Source organism: Martes martes (genome assembly GCF_963455335.1).
Source record: "Martes martes genome assembly, chromosome: 4".
In the NCBI taxonomy this organism is placed as follows: domain Eukaryota; kingdom Metazoa; phylum Chordata; class Mammalia; order Carnivora; family Mustelidae; genus Martes; species Martes martes.
The window spans coordinates 49,318,966-49,343,702 of NC_137891.1; the positions used below are offsets into that span (position 1 = coordinate 49,318,966).

General features: G+C 38.7%; 1 protein-coding gene across 2 annotated transcripts in view; it reads right to left on the bottom strand.

The window, feature by feature from the left end:
- Nucleotides 1-500: 500 nt before the first annotated feature.
- The window catches only part of CA13 (carbonic anhydrase 13), a 32,645-nt gene continuing 8,408 nt past the window's right edge, over nucleotides 501-24,737 (bottom strand). Inside the window, exons 3-7 of one of the 2 annotated variants that reach the window (XM_080802273.1) lie at nucleotides 21,457-21,575; nucleotides 15,214-15,309; nucleotides 13,659-13,721; nucleotides 13,027-13,182; nucleotides 501-2,715 (exon numbers count right to left, since the gene is read on the bottom strand). In XM_080802273.1, the coding sequence (XP_080658399.1) occupies nucleotides 2,596-2,715; nucleotides 13,027-13,182; nucleotides 13,659-13,721; nucleotides 15,214-15,309; nucleotides 21,457-21,575 (554 nt within the window). In that variant the 3' untranslated portion in view covers nucleotides 501-2,595. The remainder of the gene's footprint in view (nucleotides 2,716-13,026; nucleotides 13,183-13,658; nucleotides 13,722-15,213; nucleotides 15,310-21,456; nucleotides 21,576-24,737) is intronic. The other variant, XM_080802274.1, reaches the window with a different exon arrangement.

A 24,737-nucleotide genomic window follows, 5' to 3' on the forward strand; every position in this document is an offset into this window, starting at 1 on the left:
TAGCTATCTTATGGTTCTTGGTGTGATTGTAAATGGCATCAATTTCTTGATTTCTCTTTCTGCTCGTTCATCACTGGTATATAAAAATGCAATGGATTTCTGTACATTGATCTTGTTTCCTGTGACTTTAATGAATTTGTGTATTAGCTCTAGGAATTTTTTGGTGGAGTCTTTTGGGTTTTCTACATAGAGTATCGTGTCATCTGCAAATAGTGAAAGTTTAACTTCTTCCTTGATGATTTGGATGCCTTTTATTTCTTATGGTTGTTTTAGCTATATTGTAGTTGTGTAGGACAATGTCCTCACTCGTAGAAAATATACACTAAAGTTTGTGCGATGATAGAGCAAAAGCAGTTGGTGACTTACTCTCAAATAATTCAGAAAAAAATGTTCTGTGCTTGCATTTTTTCTGTGAGTTTGAGATTATTTTCTATATAAAAAAGTGTAAAAAAATATAATCTCTTTCTGTGTCTTGCATATACGGGTCCCTGATACAGTTCAAAGTTTGTCTCATTTTCTTTATTGTGATTGAATCCAACTTAAATTAAAATACAAAATGTTTAATGAACATAAATTCAATACATGTGTGGGAAACAAAAGAGATCTATACTAGTATTTATACTCTTTAATCTTTTTAAGAGATAACAACTGCAGCATACACTTAGACCTTTCGCCCCTATGAGATAGATAAATTAACAATCTTCAAGAGAATCAGTGCTGTGTAGATGTTTCTAGTCTACTAAAGTCCAATTTGTAGCACAGACCAATGCTACACTGTAGCAGAAACCATAAATTACAAAGTAATAACTCTCACACAAAGTAATTACAATCCTCATTACACAACCCTTCCAAAAGAACAATGTACTATCTCTGAGGAAACAGACTTCTTTCTCCCACCAGGATAGTTCAACATGCCTTCCCAAACTAAAGAAATACCCTTCCATTCAACACTGGTATTTTTAAAACCGTTAAAACATCTGGTTACACAAGGAGATTTAATAATTATGCCTTTAAGAAGAAAGCATTTTTAAGAGATAAATTTATTTTCCTTGCATTTAAAAAAAGCATTTTTAAGAGATAAATTTATTTACTTTATTTTACTGATAGTGCATTTAATCACAAGCAGGAAGATAATCGCCAAAGATATCAAATAAAAACATTTTAAAACATTCAGTTCATTAAATAATTACTAGATGGCCATCTCCTGCAAGGCTTAAGCTAGATGCTGTGAGAGAAAACAAAACCACCAAGGTATCAGCATTAGATTCAGGAGCTTATCTTCTGCAACTGAGTACAGCATTGTTAGATAATTTACTGATACTCAGTTGTCCTATCAAGAAGACCATGACAGAATAATTTGAATTATCAAAATCTACATCCAGAGGAGGAATGGTGTCTGAAACAAATTAACAAAAATCAAGGAAATTCAGCTAAACTTCTCTCAGATGACAGAAGTGTACCGTGTGTTCAAGTCTTATATGTGGTTAATAGTATCACGCCACTTGCACCAGAGAGAGCAAAAGGACATTCACCACCCCTTTCACCAAAAACAAACAAAAATACACTAGGGACTATAGGTTAAAGTGAATTACCAAAAGCCAACTTACAAAATCACTTGTGAGATTGAGGGACGTGTATAAAAGGGGAGATGGACTTTGCCATGTAAATGGGTTGGAGGGTTTATGGATGGATTGTATATTTCTATGAGACCCAAGTAAATATTTTCCACCACTTGGTAGAACAGTGACCTACACAGGATTGATCCCTGTTCTCTTGCCAAACCACAGGGGAAAAGTAGGCAACCTATCCGTCAGGCCTTTGGGCTGCTCCGCTGGCCTGGTACCTTCCAATCTGTTGGTTTCAAACCAATGCATCTAGACAATTATTAACCTGTTTATCATTAACAGTACTGCATGAATGTGATATAGGGCATAATTCATTAAAGTTTATACAGTCATTGATATCCTGAGGGATTCCCAACAAAACTGGATGGGTTAATTTTGAGCTGTGGAGTAGACCTAGTGAGAAGTTATATCCCACCCCCCACCATGCTCACATTGTTCATCTAATTAAAGGTACCGTGCAATGGGGATCAACAACATAATCAGAACAAAAGTTCATTTTAAAAGGAAATATTATCAACTTTTTATGAATTGGAATGATACCAAGACATTAGGCAGACTCACTCGTGTAGTAAAAGATATCACAATCTTATCATTCTGGAGAAGATTTTAATTTTTTGACCAAACATTACTGAGAGATATGGCTAATTCAAACTCTAGGGCAAGGGAACATTTTTAATGGACTAGGAGGTTTTGCGATGCCTGCCATGTTTTCACACAGGTTGAAGTAGATGCATTTTGTGGATCTCAACACACATCAAACAATGTTTACTGTTTGAATACCCGTGAGTGCAAATCTGAGCTGGATAAGTTAAGTTAGTTTGATTACAGTGATCTGATCTTCCTTGTGGTACTGAAGCTCAGAGCAAAATGGTACCTGTCAATCAGAATTCTAGGAGAGTTGTTAGGAGGGATTTTTGTGTTTTGTCTTCTCTTCACAGACCTGTTCGGGGTGGTCAGCTGGTGACAAGTTTTAATGGAAAGAGGCTCTTACTTTTCGGCCCTTCAGAGGCTGTGGTGGGCGATGATTGCTCAACAAAAAAGCCGCTGCCTCGCCCTCCGCCGTGCAGAGGAGAGTGCGGAATGTGGCCAGCTGTTGAAGAAAAGAACAGTGTTGGCTTCAGCACAGAAGGTCACACCAAGGTTGGTGAACTGCCCTCCATAGAAAGTTATGAAACATATAACCTTTCCTCTACCAGGAACTAAAATATATTACAGTTAAACTGTTCTAAATTATGAGTCATATATATAAGAAAACACCACTTCTGCTAAGTTCTCATCACTATACAAATACCTGTGGGTTCAAAAAATTAAGTACATAAGCACTCTTCATCTGAGGATAGAAGTAATATGAGGAAACAGAATGTGGTTCAAAGAGGACATGCCTAGGATTCAGAGAATGTCACCTACAAAGGCAAAATGGGACCGTGGAAAGGTCACTGTACTGGCTTCCAGAGATAGGTCCCAGTCCTCGGTCTGGCATGACCCGTTGGGTGACCTTGGGTGCTGGTCTTCAGTTACCTCATCAATAAAGTGAAGCATTGGATTATATGATCTCAATAGGTAATATTGGAATCACACCGAACACGTACCAGTACTCTAGTACCACAGAGCCTCAATTTCCATGGCAACCTTGTGGTATTCATCCTATAGAATATTGATCTTTTAAGTACTGTTTTCCTTAAGCAATGATTTTGCTCTCACCATACTTGAGCCTTGAACAGCTAACCATGGTAAACGCTTGGATTGTTCAACCTCTGATAATGTTTAAATACAATTCCAGCGATATAGGCATACTTCTCATCAAACAGGCTTAATTTTTCCTATTACAAAAAAATGCTGACTTGTCTTACAAACACCATACAACACACAAAGCATCAAGAAGAAAATAGAAATTACTAGTAATCACATCACAAGATATAATCACAGTTAACATTATGGAGTATACCCTTCCAGATGTTTTTATACATACAAACACGTGAATGCACACACAGTTTTTATTATAAAAACGGCTCAACTATCATGCTCTTTTGAAACCTTATTTTTTTACTTAATAGATATCCTATATATCTTTGTATGCCAATAAACATAAATCTACACTACTATTTTTAATTGCTGAAGTTTTCTACTCTAAGCATGTTATATAAATTATTTAACAATTCCTTGGTGAGTTAATACTATTTATCAAGATTTAGCACCGGTCTACAGTAGTAAAATGAAGACTGGGTAAACCAGCTGAATAATTCTACTTTCCTGAAAATGTTCACCAAAAATGTATTACCAATTAATTCAACTACGTTTCTGGTGCTTCTTTTCCTATTTTGCTTGAGCAAAGACAAATTATTAAATTATTGAGAATAAAAGTCCTGCGTTGGGCTCCCAGCTCCGTAAGGAGCTTCTCCCTCTGCCTGTCACTTTCCCTGCTTCTGCTCTTTCTCTGACCAAAAGAAAAATCTTAAAAAAAAAAGTCTCCATTCTCTAATCTGTGCTAGTCATTTAATCGCAGAATCAAGCAAATTCACACTAAGATAGGGATACCTGTGTGGCTCAGTTGGTTAAGCATCTGCCTTCACCTCAGGTCATGATCCCAGGGTCCTGGGATCAAGTCCCACATTAGGCTCCTGCTCAGTGGGGAGTCTGCTTCTCCCTCTACCCCTCCCCTGCTTGTGCTCTCTCTCTCTCATGTAACTAAACAAATCTTTTTTAAAAATTCACACCAGGACACATCTATTACATTTCCATCATCACCATTTAGTTGAAGCCTAAAATATTTCTTGTATATGGTCCTCCATAATTTCTTGTATGAGGTCCTCCGTAACTAGCAGGCAACGGTCTGTCACCACACTCCACAGAGACAGGTTCCTGCATCATATACAAGCAGCCATGTCTTTCCACAGGTGATACTTTGAGGGGTACAGATGGGCAAGATAAGACAAATATTTACAACCTCCTATTATTCATATTTCATTAGACCGGATTATAGCTAGAGCCAGATGAGACTTGAATAATTCTCTGGGAGAGCCAAGCAGTGGAGGTAAATAAAATCTAACCTCTAGAGCCACAGGGAAAACACTCAGCCTTCTGCAGATCATGGGGATCAGGTCTGTCCAAAATGGCCTCTCCTGACGGCTGTGCAGGAATCCCAAGGCCTGAATCAGGGACCCGCTTGCCGGCCTCAGCAAGCACAGCTTGCCTCCCAGGGACGCTGCCCATTCTTCTGAAGAGCTTGGCTTTTTTTTTTTTTTTTTTTTTTAAGATTTTGTTTATTTATTTGAGAAAGAGAAAGGGAGAGCAGGTGCAGCGGTAGGGGCAGGGGAGAGAGAGAGAGAAGGAGCAGGGAAAGGGGCAGGGATCCCCAGGACCCCAGGACTGTGACCTGAGCCAAAGGCAGATGCTTAACCAACGGAGCCACCCAGGCGCCCCTCCTACCCTCCTTTGAGTCCTCTGCAAGTTGGTCATGGCTCCCTACCTCTGTAACACCTTGACCTCACTGGAATTTCTCTACATCTTTCTCTGCCTGCCTGCGCATTTTGGTGAGATTCACTGAGCCTATCCTGGTGTCTCACCAAACTCCTTCCTTTCCTGGCTCTGGATCTCCCTCCGGATCACTCAGTGCAGCTAGGTAGCGCCGCGTCTGCCAGGCCCTGCTCAGATCTGCTTCTCTCGGCTCTGGCGTCCTCCACCACCACGCACTAACCTCCAACTGCACGCTGCTGGCTGGCCCTTACCAGTCTTGCTGCTCTCTGGGCCCCTGGGCTTCTTGCAGACAGAAAAATCTGCCACTCTGTCACGAAGGCTGATATCATCTACACGAGTCCTGGCAGGAGTCTCACCAGATGAGCCTGAAGGCTGAGGAGGGTGTGATCTGTTTTGCTGGTTTTCTTGGCTCTAATATTGAAATTTTAACGTCCTTATAGAGCAACCCCAGTAAGCAGAAATACCTTTTCTAATGTTTTGTAAGTCGCTTTGCTTATGTCACTCTAGAGCTTAAAAGTCTAATAGTCCTCCACTCCCTCCCAAAGCTCGATAATAAAAGTAAAATCTCCCTTACAGAACATGGTGGGCCTGGTATGGCACTAAGCCCCCTCACACACACCTCGTATCCCCATTTTAAAGATGAGGCACCTGAGGGACAGCTAAGAAGTTTCAGTAAAGAAGCCAGTGGCAAATAAGTCCTACACTAACCACAGCACTATATTGCATCTCTATTTTTTATTTCCATTTCCCCCTAATCTCTTTTCATTAACTTTTTATTATGGAAACTTTCAAACACACATAAAGCTAGAAAGAGAAGCCGCATAAGCCACCACACACTCAGCACCCAGCTTCACCCATCTTTAACACACAGGCACCTTCACTGCATCCACACTCTCCTCTTCCCGCCTCCCCTCAGGCCCACACTGGATTACTTTGAAACAAATCCTGAATGTCATGTCCTTTCAGGTGTAAACACTTCTAAATCGATCTCTAAAATAGGTAACATGTCTAAGTCTAATAAGGCTTCCTAAACAAACTAGGTAGCCTGGCTTCTGGAACCACCGGGGGCCAACTAACTAGATTGTCTCCGATTACAACCACATCCGGGGCCCACTCGAAGCCAGTTTTGTGAAGGGTGGTCCCAGAGTATCTGAATGAAGAGACTTTGGGAGAGATTCTTAAAACTTTAGGTTACTGATCCTCACCCCCAGACGGTTCTGTGTGAGAATTTCTGATAACGCCCAAGGATTCGCATTTTTGATACGCTTCCCCAGGTGATTGTTGCATACACTAAAGTCTGAGAACCTCAGGTACAAATGTGCCCACATTTTCTGCACCTCCTTTTCTTGCCTTTAGTTACGGTGTCCTCTCTTGAAACTGCTCCTTTTCCGTTACTACCTCCAACCAGTCACCGCCCTTTTCCTAGCCCAGATATCAGCTCTTTCAAGAAGTCTTTTCCTGATTTCTCCAATAAAATAGTCTCTCCCCTGTTGAACTCCCTTTACATCTTATTTCTCTTACATACCAAGCACAGCCACTATGTTACTGTTTTTTACGCATTTATTTTATCTTGTCTATTAGATTATAAACTACTTGAGGACAAGGGACATTTTTAACACTTCTTTGTATCTTTTGCATTATGCCTTGCAAGAGTTAGCAATTATTAAATAATTCTAGAATTGACTTGCACTCTCCTATAATTTAGAACTTTAATTTCAAAGCTAATTATACAGTTTTTTTAAATACAAGTCAAAATTAATGTTCAAGTGAATGAATTCTTTCCCCATTTCCCATTTAGTCTAAAGATGCAGAAGTTAAGAAGAGCATTCCTAGATCATTATCATTAATTACATAATATAGCATTTTACTATTTTAAAAGGACATTAGGTGTTGCTTCCAGATCTGTTGGACTAAGATCCTACAGACAACCTCCCTGTAGAAAACTCTAAAACCCAGACTTAAATACAAAAAAGCAACAAGTCACAGGTCCTAGAGAGTAAAGAGAAGCAGAGGGACTCAGGTGGGTAGTTTGTGCTCACATGAAGGGCAGATGGGAGCTCTACAAGTGAGTTCCTATTTCTTCCAGCTTTTCACCTGTGCAAGGTGCACAAAGCAGAGGCAGGGAGAGGGTCCTCAAACTCTCTACCCAAGAACCACACATGGCTGTACTGAGACCAGAGCTGCTGCACAAGAAAGAAAATTTGCAGTTCAAGTGCTGCCAAAAAAAAAATTACCTACTCACACAAGGGAAATAATATTCATCAGAAAAAAATACCAAATCCAGAATCTCTACCACTTCATGTTCATCACACCTAGAATACAATAAAAAACTATTTAACAAAGAAGCAAGAAAATGGAACACATTCTCAAAAAAAGAAACATCAATAGTCCGACCCAAGATGAACCAAATTAGGAACTTACAAGGTTCTTTTGTTTGGTTTTGTTTTTTTTTTTTTAAATAAAGATTTTATTTATTTATGTGTGAGAGAGAGAGAGCACGTGTGAAAGCAAGAGAGCACAAGCAGCAGGAAGGAGCAGAGGGAGAGAGGGAAGCAGACCCCCTGCTGAGCAGGGAGCCTGATGCGGGACTTGATTCCAGGACCCTGAGATCATGACCTGAGCTGAAAGGCAGATGCTTAACCAACTGAGCCACCCAGGTACCCACAGGTTTGTTTTTTTTTTTAATGACTACTTTAACTACCTGAGATTTATATATTAAACAAAGCATCTTTAATGCAGAGTAGTGGGAAGTCTCCGCAGAAAAATAAATATAATAAAAAGGAAGAAAATAGAAAATGTAGAACTAAGATAGAGAATTGCTAAAACAAAAAATTACTTGGTAGACTTAACACTCAAATTGACATGACAGAGGAAAGAGCAAATGAACTTGAATATAGATCAATAGAAATTATCCATAGTGAAGAACAGAGATTTAAAAAAATTATCTAAAAATTAGTCCTGGTGAAATGAGAGAGGGAGAAAAACCATAAAAGACTCTTAACTATAGGAAACAAACTGAGGGTTGCTGGAGGGGAGGGTGGTGGGGGGATGGGGTAAGCGGGTGATGGGCATTAAGGAGGGCACATGGTGTGATGAGTGCTGGGTTACATACAACTGATGAAACACTGACCTCTACTTCTGAAACTAATAATATACCACAAGTTAATTAAATTGGATTTAAATAAAAAATATCTTTTAAAATAGCATCTTGGGGATCTGTTAGATGATATTAAAAGGTTAAATATATGTGTAATTGAAATATCAGAAGGAAAGGAAAGAGAAAATGGGGCACAGCATACCTAAAAGTTAACTTATAAATCATCATGAAATTGTGAGCTACAACCATTACTTAGACTATGAAAAAAAAAAAAAATCTGTGGCATATAGTTGGGCAAAGATTTCTTAAAACAGGACACCAAAAACACAAACTATAAGGGATAAACTGGTAAAAATGGACTACATCAAGGTTAAGAACTTTTGCTCTTCAAAAGACATAGTTTTAAAAAAAGGCAACCAGGGGCGCCTGGGTGGCTCAGTGGGTTAAAGCCTCTGCCTTCGGCTCAGGTCATGATCCCAGAGTCCTGGGATCAAGCCCCGCATCGGGCTCTCTGCTCAGCAGGGAGCCTGCTTCCCCCTCTCTCTCTGCCTGCCTCTCTGTCTACTTGTGATTTCTGTCAAATAAATAAAATCTTAAAAAAAAAAAAAAGATTCTTAAAAAAAGGCAACCAATTAAAAAAAAAAAGGCAACCAATAGACTAGGAGAAAAGTTCGGCAAAACATGTATTTTAAAGAGGGTGTTATCCTTATTGTATACAGAACCTTTGCGATTCAATAATAAAAACACGAACACCCAATTTAAAAAGGAAAAAGTGATTTCAACAGATATTTCACAAAAGAAGATATGTGCACAGCCAACAAGCACCTGAAAAAAAGCTCAACATTAACTAGTCACTAGATAAATGCAAATTTGAAAAATCACATATACCCACGAGAATGGCCGAAGTTCAAAAGACTGACAACACCAAGTGCTGACAAGGATGTGGAGGAACTTAGAAATCTCTGACGGGTACAGATGGGCAATGTAAAAGCAACCCCAGTAAGCAGAAATACCTTTTCTAATGTGATTGCTGGTAACAATGGAAGATGGAACAGCCACATTAGAGGACAATACGGCCGTACCTTATACAGTTAAACGTGTACGTGCTAGCTATGGCCACAGAACATGAAAATATGTGTCCACACAAAATTGTATGTGCCAATTATCTCTAACTTCCAAATATGTACATATGTACAGCTGTCATTCAGAATAGTCCCAAACTGGAAGCAACCCAAATATTCATCAATTGGTAAATAGATTTTTTTAGAAGTTGGTATATCATAGAATATGAATAAATTTAAAGTAAGGTAGTAGTATATCATAGAAAATGAATATTCTAGGAATGTAGAATATTCCTCAGTAACAAAAATTGTCAGTGAAACTCAAAAACATTACGCTAAGTAAAAGAAGTCAAACACAAAAATCTACACACTGTATGGTTCCATTTAAATAAAATTCTAGAAAAGGCGGAATCCTCGTGACAGCATCTCAGAGACTGCCCAGGGCCATGGGTGAGGAAGAAGGCGGAGCGCAAAGAAGCATAAGGAAATATTTTGGTGGAGGGATCTATTTTATAACTTGATTTAGTGGTTGCTGCATGGTAATATACGATAACAGAAACCATCAACTGCACATTAAACTCATGAATTTTACTGTATCGCAATCTCATAACAAAAGACAAATAGAACTTTTTTTCAAAAGAGCATAGAATTAAAACCAAGTATTTTGCACATTGAATTCAGCAGATGAGCCAATTTAGATAATTTAGGATAACCCAAAGAAACTTAGCAGAACAGCTAGCCTTCCAAAGAGAATGACAGATCTATTATCAAAACTATCTGAAAACAGTTTATCTGTTAACTGGTCTGGCAGTTAAATTAAGCATTCCAATAAATGACTCTGGGAACTAAAATGGGCTTGAATCAAATAAAAGAAAATGAAAACCATGTGGTTGCCCTTGTGGTCAAACAGTGACTGGGCAAGAAATAGCAGTAGAAAAAAACCTAGAAAAAAAAAATTGGCACTAACTAAAAAAAGAATTTAATCTTCATAGCTAGTGACATTATATGGTAGAATTGGAAAATACATAAAACAATGTGTTTCAGGGACTTCAAAAATAAAGAGCAGCTGAAATTGGGATTAGAAATTATCTTTCAGAAAGTAATTCTTAAGTAAGTGGTATACTCGAAAGACACGTTCATTTCACTTTATATAAAAGAGACAAACACTAAATAATCATCTCAACCCTCTAAAACCCAACATGTTTTAGATTTTCTTAATAACCTTATTATTTTAGAATAGTTCTAGATTTATAGGATTATTGCAAAGACAGTACAAATAGTTCTCATAAGCCCCACACTCAGTGTGCCCTATTACGAATCTCTTACATTAGCGTGGTACATTATTCATAATTGGTGAAACAGTGTTAATATATTCTCACTAACTGAAGTCCATTCTTTACTAAGATTTCCTTTGTTTTTACCTAATGTCTTTTTCTGTTCCAGGATCCCACCAGGAAACATTACACTCAGTAATCATATCTCCTTGAGCATTTCTTGATGGTGACAATTTCTCAGATTTACCTTGCTTTTGATAACCTTTACAGTTTTGAGGAGTACTGACAGGCTGTTTTGCAGAACCTCCCTCAGCTGGGCTTTGTCTGATGTTTTTCTCATGGTTAGACTGGGATTGGACTTCTGAAATATCTTTTGCTTCATTTTTCAACTCTTAAAATCACCATAATATCATATTAAAATAATTTGGTTTATTATTCAGATAATCATTTCCATCTGATTAAAAATGAAAATGTCTGGGGTACCTGCCTGAATGGCTCAGGTGGTTAAGAGTCTGCCTCCGGCTTAGGTCATGATTTGGTCCTGAGATAGGCCGTGTCCAGCTCCCTGCTCAGCAGGAAGTCTGGTTCTCCCTCTGTCTCTTCCCCTCCCCCTACTGTGCTCTTTCATTCTTTCTCTCTCTCTCTCTGTCTCAAATAAATAAATAACATATTTTTTAAAAATGAAAATGTCTAGAAGTATTCATGCTAGAGTAGATGTAAGTGAATTTAAGTAGATCTCAGTGAATTATCAATCATACTAAAGCTCTAAAGTATAGTTATTATTTATATACTCTACCTTATAAAAACCACATTAATAATTATTTTTAAGTAACCGAGCCTCAAATTAGATACAGTAGTGAAACCACAGCTAGGCAGGCATAATTCCTAAACTTACAGAGGGTCATTTTTGATTAAGAGCTTTAAGTATTTTAAGGAACTAAATTATATATTTTGATATATTCTGTTCCAAATGGCAGGTGGATTTTAAAAAGTTAATTTCCAACTGGCTTTAAGGGATAAAAATATCCTTGAAATATGAGGAAAAACATGAACTCTTATTATTACCACCTTGATGTTATAATTTATTAATTGTTATCCTTAGCTTGTTCAAATTTAACAAAGGAATGTAAAAATGAACAGTTTAGCATATGGAGAAAAGAAAAATGTACTCTGTTAGTAAGGCCACTGGATCAATGACAGGTCCTTTTTCTCATAACACAAGGCACCCTATTTATGAGGGGAAAAGTCACAGGAATTTCCATGTCTGTCAAGCTCTGGACTTCAATCCAGACTTCTACAAAATATTTTGATCAGTATGTCCTTGATTATTATTGGGCTTTAATTCTAAAGATAAGGCCAATAGAAGTTGGATGTGTTCAACACTCCAAGGGAAAATGTTACCTGACATGACCTTGGCAACGAGCTCTAGGTGAACGAGCTCTAGTCTTTGAGGGGTAAAACATAAACAGCTAGGCAGGTGGGCAAGCCCAGAACAGATTACCTGCAAAAGTGACCAGCCTGTGTTCTTGCTAAGATGGTGCAGCAAGTAATTTAAAAAGGAAAACAAAAAGCAAAGAAAACCCACTCAGCACAACATCCACAGAAGACATCACATCCACCTGTCTGGTAGGTCAGTCACACTGGTCATAGACCCAAGCCGAGTTTCTGGGCATCCAAGCCAGCCTGAGTCTGCAGACAGCTTGGCTTCTTGTGGGGACTCCATACATTTATCAGAAAAACAAGTGAGGCATTGTCTTCACTAAAACAGCACAGGTAGGCACCAAAAGCATGTCAGGAAATGCTTACAGCCCCTCAAGCAGCCCCACAAAAGTTCTGTCCGCAAAAGCCAAGAAACCCACTGCTGTGTCACTGCTCACTTTCTTTTTTTTTTTTTTTTAATTTTATTTATTTATTTATTTATTTATTTGACCGACAGAGATCACAAGTAGGCAGAGAGGCGGGCAGAGAGAGAGGGGAAGCAGGCTCCCCGCTGAGCAGAGAGCCTGATGCGGGGTTCAATCCCAGGACCCTGGGATCATGACCTGAGCTGAAGACAGAGGCTTAACCCACTGAGCCACCCAGGTGCTCCACACTGCTCACTTTCTGACTGCGACATCATCTGTAGGAGGAACAGGTCTCAGGACTGAGGTCCAAAAGAAGAAAGTCCCCTTTTAAGAATAGCTTTTCTCCTAATTTTCCTGTTTATCTACCAGCCTGCTTATATCTCAGCCCATAAAAGAAAACAATTATAGCCTTTAAAGTCACCTTCCTCAGTGTCTGTATGCTCGTTACATTTCAAAGAACAGGGAGAGAAATCATCTAATCACAGAAGGTCAAATAAGAAAGGGACATAAGTTTTACCCAGTCCTGTCTGATTAATGAAGAGAAAACACAGGCTTCATCATGTCCCAGAAATTAAGGGCAGGATTTTTTTTTTAAGTTTTGATCCAGTTCTCTTCTAGTAAATCAGGATCAACCTTGAAGAAGCGACATACCTGTTGAGAGCTGATATTTATAGGTTGTTTTAAAACAATCCATGTGACACTCTCAAGAAGAGGTGGGACTGTAAGGGAACCAGGATATGTCCAGTAGTCCCAGGATGGAGGAAGCAGAGATAATGGGTCAAAATTTGTGAATCGAGTTTGTTTACCCTGGTAGAGAAAAGAGAATTCCCACAAATTATAATGGGAAAGTTTGACACTGCCCTCAAAAAAAAAAAAAAAAAAAAAGCACTCAATGAAATGTATTTTTAAAAAAAATTTCTGTCTTAACCTAAAAATTTTAGATGAAGTAGCACATTCCCTAGATTTATTTAAGAACACAAGATTTGTTTAAAGTGTGTTGCAAGTTTTAGATGCTGATTATGCAATACTCCAATACCAGAAACTAATCATGCATAGTTTTGTTAGTAATGATTTTAGGTAATTTAAGATCCCCTTCATAATTTTTAAAAGACAAATGGTAATAGGTTGATTCTGCTCTATTGATCAAGTATATTCCAAACCTGCTTCAAAGCAGATAGCATATGTTCCATCTGAACATATGTTTAAGTTATTAAAAGAAAGTAAGAAACTTCAGGAGAGAATAAGGAATACATTAGTCATTAGCAAATAATATTTCATTTTACCTTTTCTTTAATAGAATCCAAAATGTCTGTAATCTTTTGCAGTTGAGAATTATGTTCACCAATCTGAAAGCACAAAATTTCAGAAGAAATGGTTACTGTAGCAGAACAGGTCTGGTTCATTCCATTTCAATAATTGGTTTTGAATTAAAAAAAAAAAAAAAAACCCTACGCCAACCCAGAACAAAAAGAGATTGTTCTATAATGAAGCTGCCTTTTACCTGCTGGCTTTATCATGCTAGAAGAATCTGAACAAGGTAATGTTACAGGTTCCTTGGCTGAATTTTAAGCTTGATTCCAAAACTAGTAGTAACAGCTACATAGTTTTTCAGCTTTATGAATGTTTAAGATACAGGTTAACTTAAGAGAAAACTCCCTTGGGAAACTAACATAATACTATTCAGCCAGATGTGACTTTCAGATCCTAGATCCAAACTGACTTTTGAGACATCAAAGCATTAAAAGAAAATATCTCCATCGACACCTGGGTGGCTCAGTCAGTTAGGCATCTGCCTTTGGCTCAGGTCATAATCCCAGGGTCCTGGGATCCGGTCCCACATGGGGCTCTTTGCTCAGAGGGGAGACTGCTTCTCCCTCTCTTTCTCCCTCTGCTCCTTCCCCTGCATGTGCGCTCTCTCTCTCTCTCTCTCTCAAATAAATAAAAGAAAAGAAAAAATCTCCCACTTTCAACCTAAAATGATTTAAGTTCCTGAACCAACATGATATATTATCAATGAGTAGAAATCATCATCATGTACCTCTTTTCATTATTATGGATGTCCTGAATCTACCCAAGGTTTTAAATCCTTCAGGATTAAAACATAATCTCTTGCCTCACTCGCATTCCACTGCCACCAGCGGACTTGGCAGCCAAAGGGAAGAAGGCAGCGCTGCCATTTATCCCACCCTCCCTTCTGCCCTGTACTTCCCCCAGTGCCAGTCCCAGCCCCAAGGGGTTACAACATCGCACAGAGTCAGTGGCAGAGCAAAAGCGCCCGCCCTGCAAGAATGCGGTCACAGTGGGAGCTGAACGGCCCAACCCACCCACGGGGATTTTAACAAGGACACCTGCTTCACCGCGTGTGAATATGAGACAAAGGAAAAGACAACAACAGTTTTTAAAAACTGGTCAGTGTGTTTGAGACAACAAACCACTGCGGTAAAACTAGTGCTTCAAGATTCAGGAACTTGAACTTTACTCGGTCCTGTATCTCTAAATACTGTGTCATCAGGAAGAGCCTAGAATAAAGATTTTCTTCTCGAATCTCAGTTGTTACTCCTGCTACTATTGTTGTGGCTGCGGCTGCTGCTGTTTCTGTTCACATAAAAATGATCAAGGGACAGTAACAGAAGACATACGACAATACTTCTAAGCTAGTTCTGGGCTGTTAGATAAATCATAAACTAAAACATAAATGTTTAATATAATTTCCAAAGGAAAACATTAAACTTAGAAGGAGTTTACTATTAAAAATGGTAAGATTACACTTTCCATGACTGAAACTCTTTATCTAACATGGCTGAGGAATTATATAAAATGAAATTGGTAGATTCTCACCTGTAAAAATACTCCCAAGACAGCTAGTCCATCTGGCTCATGAGCTGCCTCAACAAAGCTGGGGTATTTGTCTGAATTCCAATGAACAACATGGAGCTGAAAGGGACATAATTTAAACGTTATTTTTTTTAAAATCCTTAAAAACATAAATGAAAATGAAATATTTATATAGATGTTCTGGGTTTGTGCACACATGTATATAATGTATTCTTCACAGAATCCTCCTTTTTGCTTTTGTCTAAAAGCCAAAGGCAAGTACCATGGCCACTTGGAGTCTGTGGTATACTATAGGAAGGTCTACAGCACTAGTTAGAACGTTCTGGAGCACCCTACCGAGCCCCGCTCGTCCAAGCAATCTCCAACCATTGCTTCTGAGTGACTTAAGGCTCCTCCCTAACGTTCCACGGGTGGAAATGCAACAGAGCAGCCCTAGGTCAGATCTCGGCTGGTAGCAGAGTCCAGGAAACAAGCTTAGGCTCACAGGAGGGGGGAAAAGTCAACTGACGGTTTGTAGTAACAATCCTGCTGCTAAGGACAGTACCGATTGTTCTTGAAACTGCCTAGTCAGATGTTCATCTCCATACCCGAAGACTTTTTATGACTGGAAAAGGCAAATTCTCCTTAACAGAACTATCGTAAGCAGTATTCACACATGTGTTACCTTCTAGAATTATGTTCCAATCCTTTGCTGATAGCAAGTTTTAATGGGGACAAAGAGGCTTTGTCTAGGAACAGGAACTAGGAACCAGGCACATCTGAGGATGAAAATGAGAGGCAGTTGGTGCTACTGAGGTGGGAGAAAGGAAAGAAGGGGAAAGGGAAGGAGTTGGAGGACCTGGAACTCTAGAAAATAGAAAATACACCTATTTCACAACTCTGCTCTCTTGCAAGTGGCATCCTACAAAATCCAAAGGGGTCCTAAAAGTTCTGCGACTGTACACAGTACAGTGTCCCAAACACATAAACAACTGCGAAAGACTTTAGAATAACAACAAGGCAGAAAACCACCCTGGGGAGATCTTCAATCTTGCCTTAGGGGAAGAACACACTGCAATAGACACCAAAGGGCAATGTGCCACGCTCAAACAATTTGGCCAAGATCATGAGCATGCCATGCTGTCCAAGAACCCCTGTGTGAGGGACTGATGTCAGATACAATCTCCTTTCAGTGAATCCTTTTGGCACCTCAGAGGGGAAACACATATGAAGGGTTTCATACACAAATCACCTTTCTAGCTGTCTCTTAAAAGAGAGAACTGAGTATATTCAAAGTCATGGTTTTAATCCCATGCTTTAAATATAACTTCATATTTTATAACTAATATGGGGGAATTTCTGGATAAATAAGAATTATCACAACCAGTGAGCTACAAAACTATGAAACACTCCACCACCCATAAACAACCAAGGAAGGCTGTGGGATATACAGATCGAAAACACAAAGGTGGATCCCCGCGGTACTGTGTTCTAAGTTGGTGTGAGATAGCTGGAGGAGGAACGAAACCTGGAAAACACTGGATGATGAAACAAAATTCATTTGGCTCACATGAGGTAAAGACATTCCACTCTAAGGGAGGGGCTGAAAAGAACATTAAAATTGTTTTAAATGGCTCTGTGCCAATCCATCAGCTCTCTTTGTAAGAGATGACACCAAAGAAAAGAGAAAGAAGTGAAATGATGTCTTTAGGTTCACAACTGATTAGAAAAGGAATATGTAACTAAAGAGAGATGAATCTATATATCCTTTTCTTGGTTAAAAACAGCAATTATTTACGCGTGCCTGGGTGGGTTCAGTCAGCTAAACATCTGCCTTCGGCTCAGGTCATTATCTCGGGGTCCTGGGATCGAGACCAGTGTTGGTCTCTCTGCTCTGCAGAGAGACTGCTTCTCCCTCTGCCCCTCCCCCAACTTGTGCTCCCACTCACTCTTTCAAATATATAAAATTGTTAAAAAACAAAACAAAACAAAACAATAAAACAGCTATTTAGAATATTATGGAAAACTAGAGCAAGAAAAATCTTTTTTTCTTTTCAAGTCTTTCTCTCTTCCACACACCTTGCCTAATTAGCACCAATAGCTCCAGAGGGACTGATACCACTTATATTAGCGTTCGTATTTGTTTTTGCAGAGTTTGGTAGTTTCTTTTTAAGATTTTATTTATTTATTTGACAGAGGGAGAAGCAGACTCCCTGCTGAGTATAGATACCTCCTCCCCCAACATGGGGCTCAGTCCCAGGACCCTGGGATCATGACTTGACCTGAAGGCAACCACTTAACCAACTAAGCCACCCAGGTGCCCCACCATTTGTATTTGAATTAAAACTCAAACAAATAACAAATTCACATTTCCAGACCAACAATGACAGCTTCAGTGATTTAAGCAAATGACAAGAACTCATAGCCACAACAAAACTGGAAATGAGAAGATTCTTCCCTATTGGAAATAATCTTTTTTTTTTAAGATTTTATTTATTTATTTATTTATTTATTTATTTATTTATTTATTTATGAGAGACCAGGAGCACAGGGAGGGGCAGAGAGAGGGAGAGAAAATCTCAAGGACACTCCATGCTGAGGACCCTGAGATCATGACCTGAGCCAAAATCAAGAGTCTGACTCTCAACCACTGAGCCACCCAGGTACCCCAATAATTTCTAAATTATAGTATTATTCAACTTTAGCATTTTAATGCATACTACTGATATGTAAATTATGTTTAACCTGCCCAAAATCACCATTAATATTAAAATTATAGTTTTACTATCAACTACATATTTAATATGCTAATTATATAATCTGTACAAACTGTAATCAGATGAAGTTTTAAATAGGGAGTGGATTATTAGCCTAATTTTTATAGACGCACAACTCTTAGGTTAAGGTTTTTCCATGATTTAGAACACTTTAATCTCTCTCTATAATGTCACAAGTCATGAGATTAGACTCAAAGTTTAATTTTTATATGGTACACTCTAAATGTTTTCTTCCTTTCATTTCTTTTCTTCTTCTTCTTTTTTTTTTAAGTGGGTACAACTCGATGATAGTCATGAAGTTAGGTACAAAAGTGGCAGGAAAAACTAATTAAGAATAATTTCTACAGCTGAGCACAAAGGGATTCTTTTGAACCTGAAACCAAATGTGATTCCCAAATACCTCCATCTCCAGCCTGGATGTCTTCCTTAAACTCCAGGTCTGTACCTAATGGCCTTCTTGAATGTGAGCCTAGAATATCTAATGGACACCTCAAACTTGATGTGTGCACAAGAGAAAGTCAGCTTCTCTCTGCAACCTGCTCCTCCCTGTACTTGCTCATCTGAGTAAGTGGCAGAAAGATCCTCATGTTTGCACAAGCCAAAGTCTTAGGAATGTTTCTAGACTCCTCTTTCTTCTTCCTTCAATCTTGCTACCCTTCTCATTAGCAAGTCCCACTGATTTTCTTTCCCAAACATATCCTGGACTCACCTAGCTCTCTTTACCTCCACCACCTCCATAGACCAAACCACCACCCTTGCTCATTTGAAATACTTCCATAAACTTCTAACTTGTCTCCCCGTTTCAACATTTGCCTGACCTCTTCTCCACACAGGAGCAAGTTATACTTTATAAAATATAAAGTAGAACAGGACATTCCCCTGCCCAAAACCTTACATTGTCTTTGTCTCAATACATCAACAATAAATTCCAAACTTCTCACCATGCCCTACAAAGCCCAACAAGACATAGTCCTTGCCTGCCTCTCTAGGACACAGCCTATAACCTCCTCTCATTAATTCCAATCCCAGAAGCCAACACCTTTCGCTTCTTAAACGTGCCAACTTCATTTCTGCCCAAGGTCATCTGTATTTGCTGTTAAGCTGTATAGATTTGGTGAGAAGCTGTATAGATTTTCTCATGGTGAGTTTTCCTATCTATTTAATCATACTACCAGATCCCATAGTATTGTTCCTAACAAAGAACTTACCCTATACCATTTACTTATGTGTTTATTGTCTACTTCTAACACCCCACCAATCCTGAGGTCTGACCCAGACTTCCTCATTCTCCATCAGCATTCCTATCTCCCACCAGAAACAAGGACCAAACCAAATCAGTCAACAAATCCCACCAAAGCTGCACTGGCCACCAGCACTCCAGTTAACTGTGCTATCATCTATTATCCGGAATGTCCCCCAAAGCCTCCTCCTCACTGACTCTCCTTATCCACTCCTGCTTCAACCCAATTTATGCTCAAACTGTAGCATGAATATTTTTAAAATGCAAATATGATCACTTGACGATTCAAAGCCAGTTAATGGCTTCCCACCGCACTTAGAATTAAGTTCACAAGACTTACCATGATTGATCTTTGTAAAATCAGACTCTCCAGCCTTTCCAACCTTACCTCTGGCATCTCTCCACTTCGTTCTTTGTGTGCTAATTCCACTGGCCACTCTGTTCTTCCAATACGTGACTACCCACCCAAGTCCTCACACTTGAGTCTAGGCAGGGCCCCTGCTGTCTCTGCCCTTTGACTGGCTCACTCCTGCTCATCCTTCAGGTTTAGGGTTGAAGGCCTCTTCCCAGGGAAACATTCCCTGGCTCATCCTTCCTTCCAGCACGAGTAAGCTGGACAAAGATGGGTGACATGGTGGGGTCATGATGACTTCTTAAAGAGTGAATGATTCATGAACAAATAAACACATAAAATAAAAAATAGCCTTAAGCACGTATTAAAGAATATATGAAACTCTAGTCAAAGCCTTATCTGTTTCAAGAAGGAAAGTCTATGAAGATGTCTCTTGTTCTGTAGGTCAAGACTCTGAGCCTCTGGAAAATTTCAGGATAGGATTGCCGTTTTCAAGAAACAACTTGCCAGCTCAAATGAAATCTCTTGAAAGTATACTTTCAAGTTTATGACACTAGGAAGCATAACTATAAAGCAATGTGACTAAGTTCTTTTAGTTGCTTAGAAAAATTACAAAGCAGTAATCCAAAGCCAGCTCAATCCCCACAGAAACTTTCAGATTTAGAATAACGTGTTCAATTCAGAACACAAAACTTTAGAAAGCAACATGAAAACTATTCAGCAGTTGATATAAACTGAGATACCACACAGATTCAGGAGTCCCACTTTCTCTATTCTTGGCATCTTTTATCCAGTGCCATGGAACACTTTGGATATATAATTTATTCCTTCCTGAAAACAGAGCAGGTCTCATACCGTAAGCAACTGGCCTCAAACAAGCGTTTTAAGTAGACAAATGGATGTTTTGGTTGATAGGCTCAAAGACTAGATGTACGTGTTAATGGAAGAGCAAAACTGGAAAGCTCTCTTGTCTGGATTTCTCTCAGCAACAGAACTATAAAGGAGTGTCTCAACTCCACAGCTTAGTGGCCATGAGAAAATGAAGAAAAACTACTTGCCTGGTAATGCTGTTTTATCTAGACAACTCATAAGCCAGATTACTGTCACTTAAAAAGCTTTGGTTGCATCATACAATAATTCACTTTCATCTCATGGAAAAGTTGGGTGTTAGCAATATTTAACAGTATTAAAACAAAATATATTATGCTTTGTCATGTAACAGAGGATTAGAAAAAGTAGAGTAGTATTAATGAATATAATTACAAAAGAGTAACTTCCCAATTAAAAAAAAGTCAATGAATGCTTTATTGTGCTATGACTTCAATAATTAAGAGAGATTCTCTTTTATACCTGTAAATATAGAGGTACTGTAGATTTTAGAAGAGTTTGTACCTTTGTTTCTTTTCCCTATAAGGAACTTTGCCATTTAATATCACTTCTACAAAATATGATATTAGTATACACCTCTTTCTGGACCAAGTGAGTACACAGCTGGGCCCAAATCAAATGTCTCTTTATCTGCCTTCTCTCTGGACATTCAGGAAACACAACAGATATTCTAGAAAGAGTTTATAAGTTGGTATCAGACAGATGTGAGTTTAAACCCATCTCAATGTCTTCCTAATTGGGTAAGTTATTAATCTCTCCAAACCAGCTGTTTACTTATTTCTAGAAGGAGCACAATAACCCTAAACTCTCAGAGTTGGTGTAAGGCTCAGAAGGACCACTTTATAGCTCTCATACTGATAAACTCTCCTATTGATGAAATAAAGTAATACCAGACACTGATTCCTAATTGGCTCAGGATCAATTTGCAGTCAAGAGAGTTGTCCGCTGGGTTCCTTATACCCCACCACCTAGGAAACCACTGAATCATGAATATGTGTCCGATGGCTTACCTCTGCAGCGTATCTCACTCCATCCACCACGTGTTCAGAACCGTGATCATCAGCAGACCCCCAGTGAAGGTGAAACTGTCGCAAGCGGTAGCTTCCAGTGAGAGGACCCCCACGCAGAACTAAACTCCAATACATTTCAAATTATTAGCAAGAAGAAAATATTTACACATGCTGCTATAATCCACATCATCTCCCTGAATTACTCAACATGCCCATGTCCTCCAAGGAATTTTTTTTACAAATGTGTCATTCAGTGTGCAGACAGGCATACAATTTTTAGGTATACGAGGAATGAAAACAAACATTTTAAAAGGTTGGAGAGTCCACGATACAGATTTTTATGGGACATCCGGGAAATCACAACAGACCCAGTGTTTTAGAAAGCAGAAGAAATTAGGAGTTCCAAAAGTAAAGAATGAGTCTGTTTATTGGAGGATATCAGCTCTCTGAATAAGGATGTGGTATGTCAAGAGGGCCACCTTGAACTTGGGGGAGTAGCCCAGAACAATGGTTAGAGAACAGGTTCCCGCACTGAGAAGACTGCTCTTACTCTGTGATCTTGTATCAACTCTAACTTCAAAGCTATAGCTTTTATGTCTGTCACCTCAAGATACTAATGCTCCCTCCTCCTAATGCTGTTTTGAAAATAGAAGAAAAGTTGAATACAAAGAACTTATCACTGCCTGGTACACAACCAGCATACTGGACATGTTAGCTATATTACTATTCTATTGTTTTTAGGATGACTGCAAAAAAATGGCCAAGAAGCCCATCTTCTGTACTTGAATTCTAACTTTCCAGGGAAACCTGGAACAGAGGACAAAATTAACTCTTTTTTGGCAACAGAGTCATATCTTAAATATACAGAAAACTTCTTAAGAGAAAACATAGCTCTAAACTGTCTCCTCCTAATTAATTTTTATTGGGCATGTTTAAAAGATATGGGGGGATAAGAAAGCATTGGGCGTTCAGTACTCCATACACATTACTAATCTCCCATCAACACCTGATAGAAGTGTTAGATTGTGAGCTGCAGCCTTAATAATAGTTTGATTTAAATGACCCTTCTCTTCAGAGATTTCAGATAGGGAAACAGAGATACAGAGTTAGAGATATCTCAAAATTGTCAGGAATGATCCGTCTTAGATAAGAAACAAAAGATGTTATGGGGCTCCTGGATGGCTCAGTCAGTAGAGCATGTGACTCTTGATCTCAGAGTCCTGAGTTCAAGTCCCACATTCCACAGGGAGCCTACAGAAGCAAAAGATGTTAAGGTGTATCACGTGCAGTTTCCTACACACAGCAAGGGGAAAAAGGGAAAATACATTTGTCTAAAGCACGCCCCTCGTTGAGCTATACTGTGGGAGAGAAATGATCCAGACTGCTGTCTCTATTAACCAGTACAACTGAACTCCTTTCTTCCTTACTCAATTTAACTCAGCCGAAGTTGAACATCAATGAGGAAGACTTAGTGTGGTTGGGATCAGCAAACCTGGGAATAGTCCCATCTCAGCTACTGAATTATGTGATCTTCCAAAACTCACTTAAGCCTCTGTGGGCGTCAGCTTTTCTGTTTCTATTGGTGTTTGTTTGTCTGTCTATTTTTAATTAGGAGATTGGACTGATGCTCCTTAACTTCTACAATTATCAAAATTACCAAGGAAAAATACTGAACATGTGCAATAAAATTTGGGGGGATGTTGAATGACTGGAGGTTTCTTTAGACTATTTGGATCCAGATTTCTTTACAATAAAGATAGCTATTTCCAAAGACCTCTGAAAAATAAAAGAGAAGCATTTATATCAGACTCGAGGGCTTGCTCTTTTGTTAGTTGCACTGTTATAAACAGAGTAGTTTTACTGCTTTGAGTCTCCCACTAACAGTGTTCATGAGGGCAGAAACTCTGACTGGGTCCCTGCTGGACCCATCACCTAAGCATGGTAACTATCACAGAGCAGATGCATGATAAATATTTGATGAATGAATGAATAAAACATTTGATCTGTCTTTAAACAAGCAGTCAAAGATGATTCTCAGATAAATTAATTTAAAAGGCACATTTGCCTAAGTGACTCCATTCAGCAAGGATGCAATGGCATTCCAAATGAAATCATTTTTTTTATTTTTTATTTTTTCTTTATTTTAATTCCAGTTAGTTAACATATAGTGTGGTATTGGAATTCAGTGATTCACCACTTACATATAACACCCAGTGGTCGTGACTTCAAGTGCCCTCCTTAATGCCCATCATCCATTTAGCTCATTCCCTCTACCCTCCTCCCCTCCAGCTTGTTCTCTATAGTTAAGAGTCTTTTATGGTTTGCCTCTTTCTCTGTTTCCATCTTATTTTTCCTTCCCTTCCCCTATGTTCATCTGCCTTGTTTCTTAAATTTCATATATGAGTGACAGCCTGTGATAATTGACGAAGAAATCAACAATTCTATTGTCCTTTTTTTCCCCCTTACTGTAGCATAATAAGATCTGAGCTGAAACAAACAGTCATTCCCTCACAGATAAAAAGCAGATTAGAGTCATCAATGTGGAATTTACTTTGGGAGAAGATGCAAACAAGCTGGCTCAAGAGAGAGAACGTGATACCAAAAACACACACGGTTAGGGAAACATCCAAGAATCATGGTTGATCTCTGGGAAGCCTACTCAGAATCCAGGGTTTAAAGCCAGATTAGCATAGCTCTGCTAGTTATGCAACAAAGATTGCCTTACACTCTATATATCTTACTCCACATGTGAGTGTTTCATCTACAATATCCAAACTAGGACCATAATCAGCAAATGTCTACTTATGAAGGAAGACATTCTCTTGAAACAGAGCTCTTTTGAAGAAACACGGGTTGGGGATACGTGAGTCAAATATTAAGGTTAATTTATCACTGACTTTGAGATAGTCTATAAGAAAATAATGAAACTATAGTATGAAATGAATACAGGCAACAAAAATTATTTTTAAGGAGAATGACTTCATGTTTTCAAGGGTCAAATCATTCATCTTCCTCTGCAACTGAGATGAGTAAATAAATATTATTGTCTCCATCTTATATGTGAAAACAAATAATCATTTCTCCAAAATCACCCTTGGTATACATGTCCACTTATTCTTTCATTCAGAATTTTTCTTAAGTCTATCCCAAATAGAATACTCACATAAGAGGTCTACAGAGATTGAGAAACCCGAGTTAAATGCCATAAAAGTTTGGGAAATTTTTAATATCTTAGTAAAAGGATCCTTGTCATTTGTTATATGCTGCAAAGACTAACAATG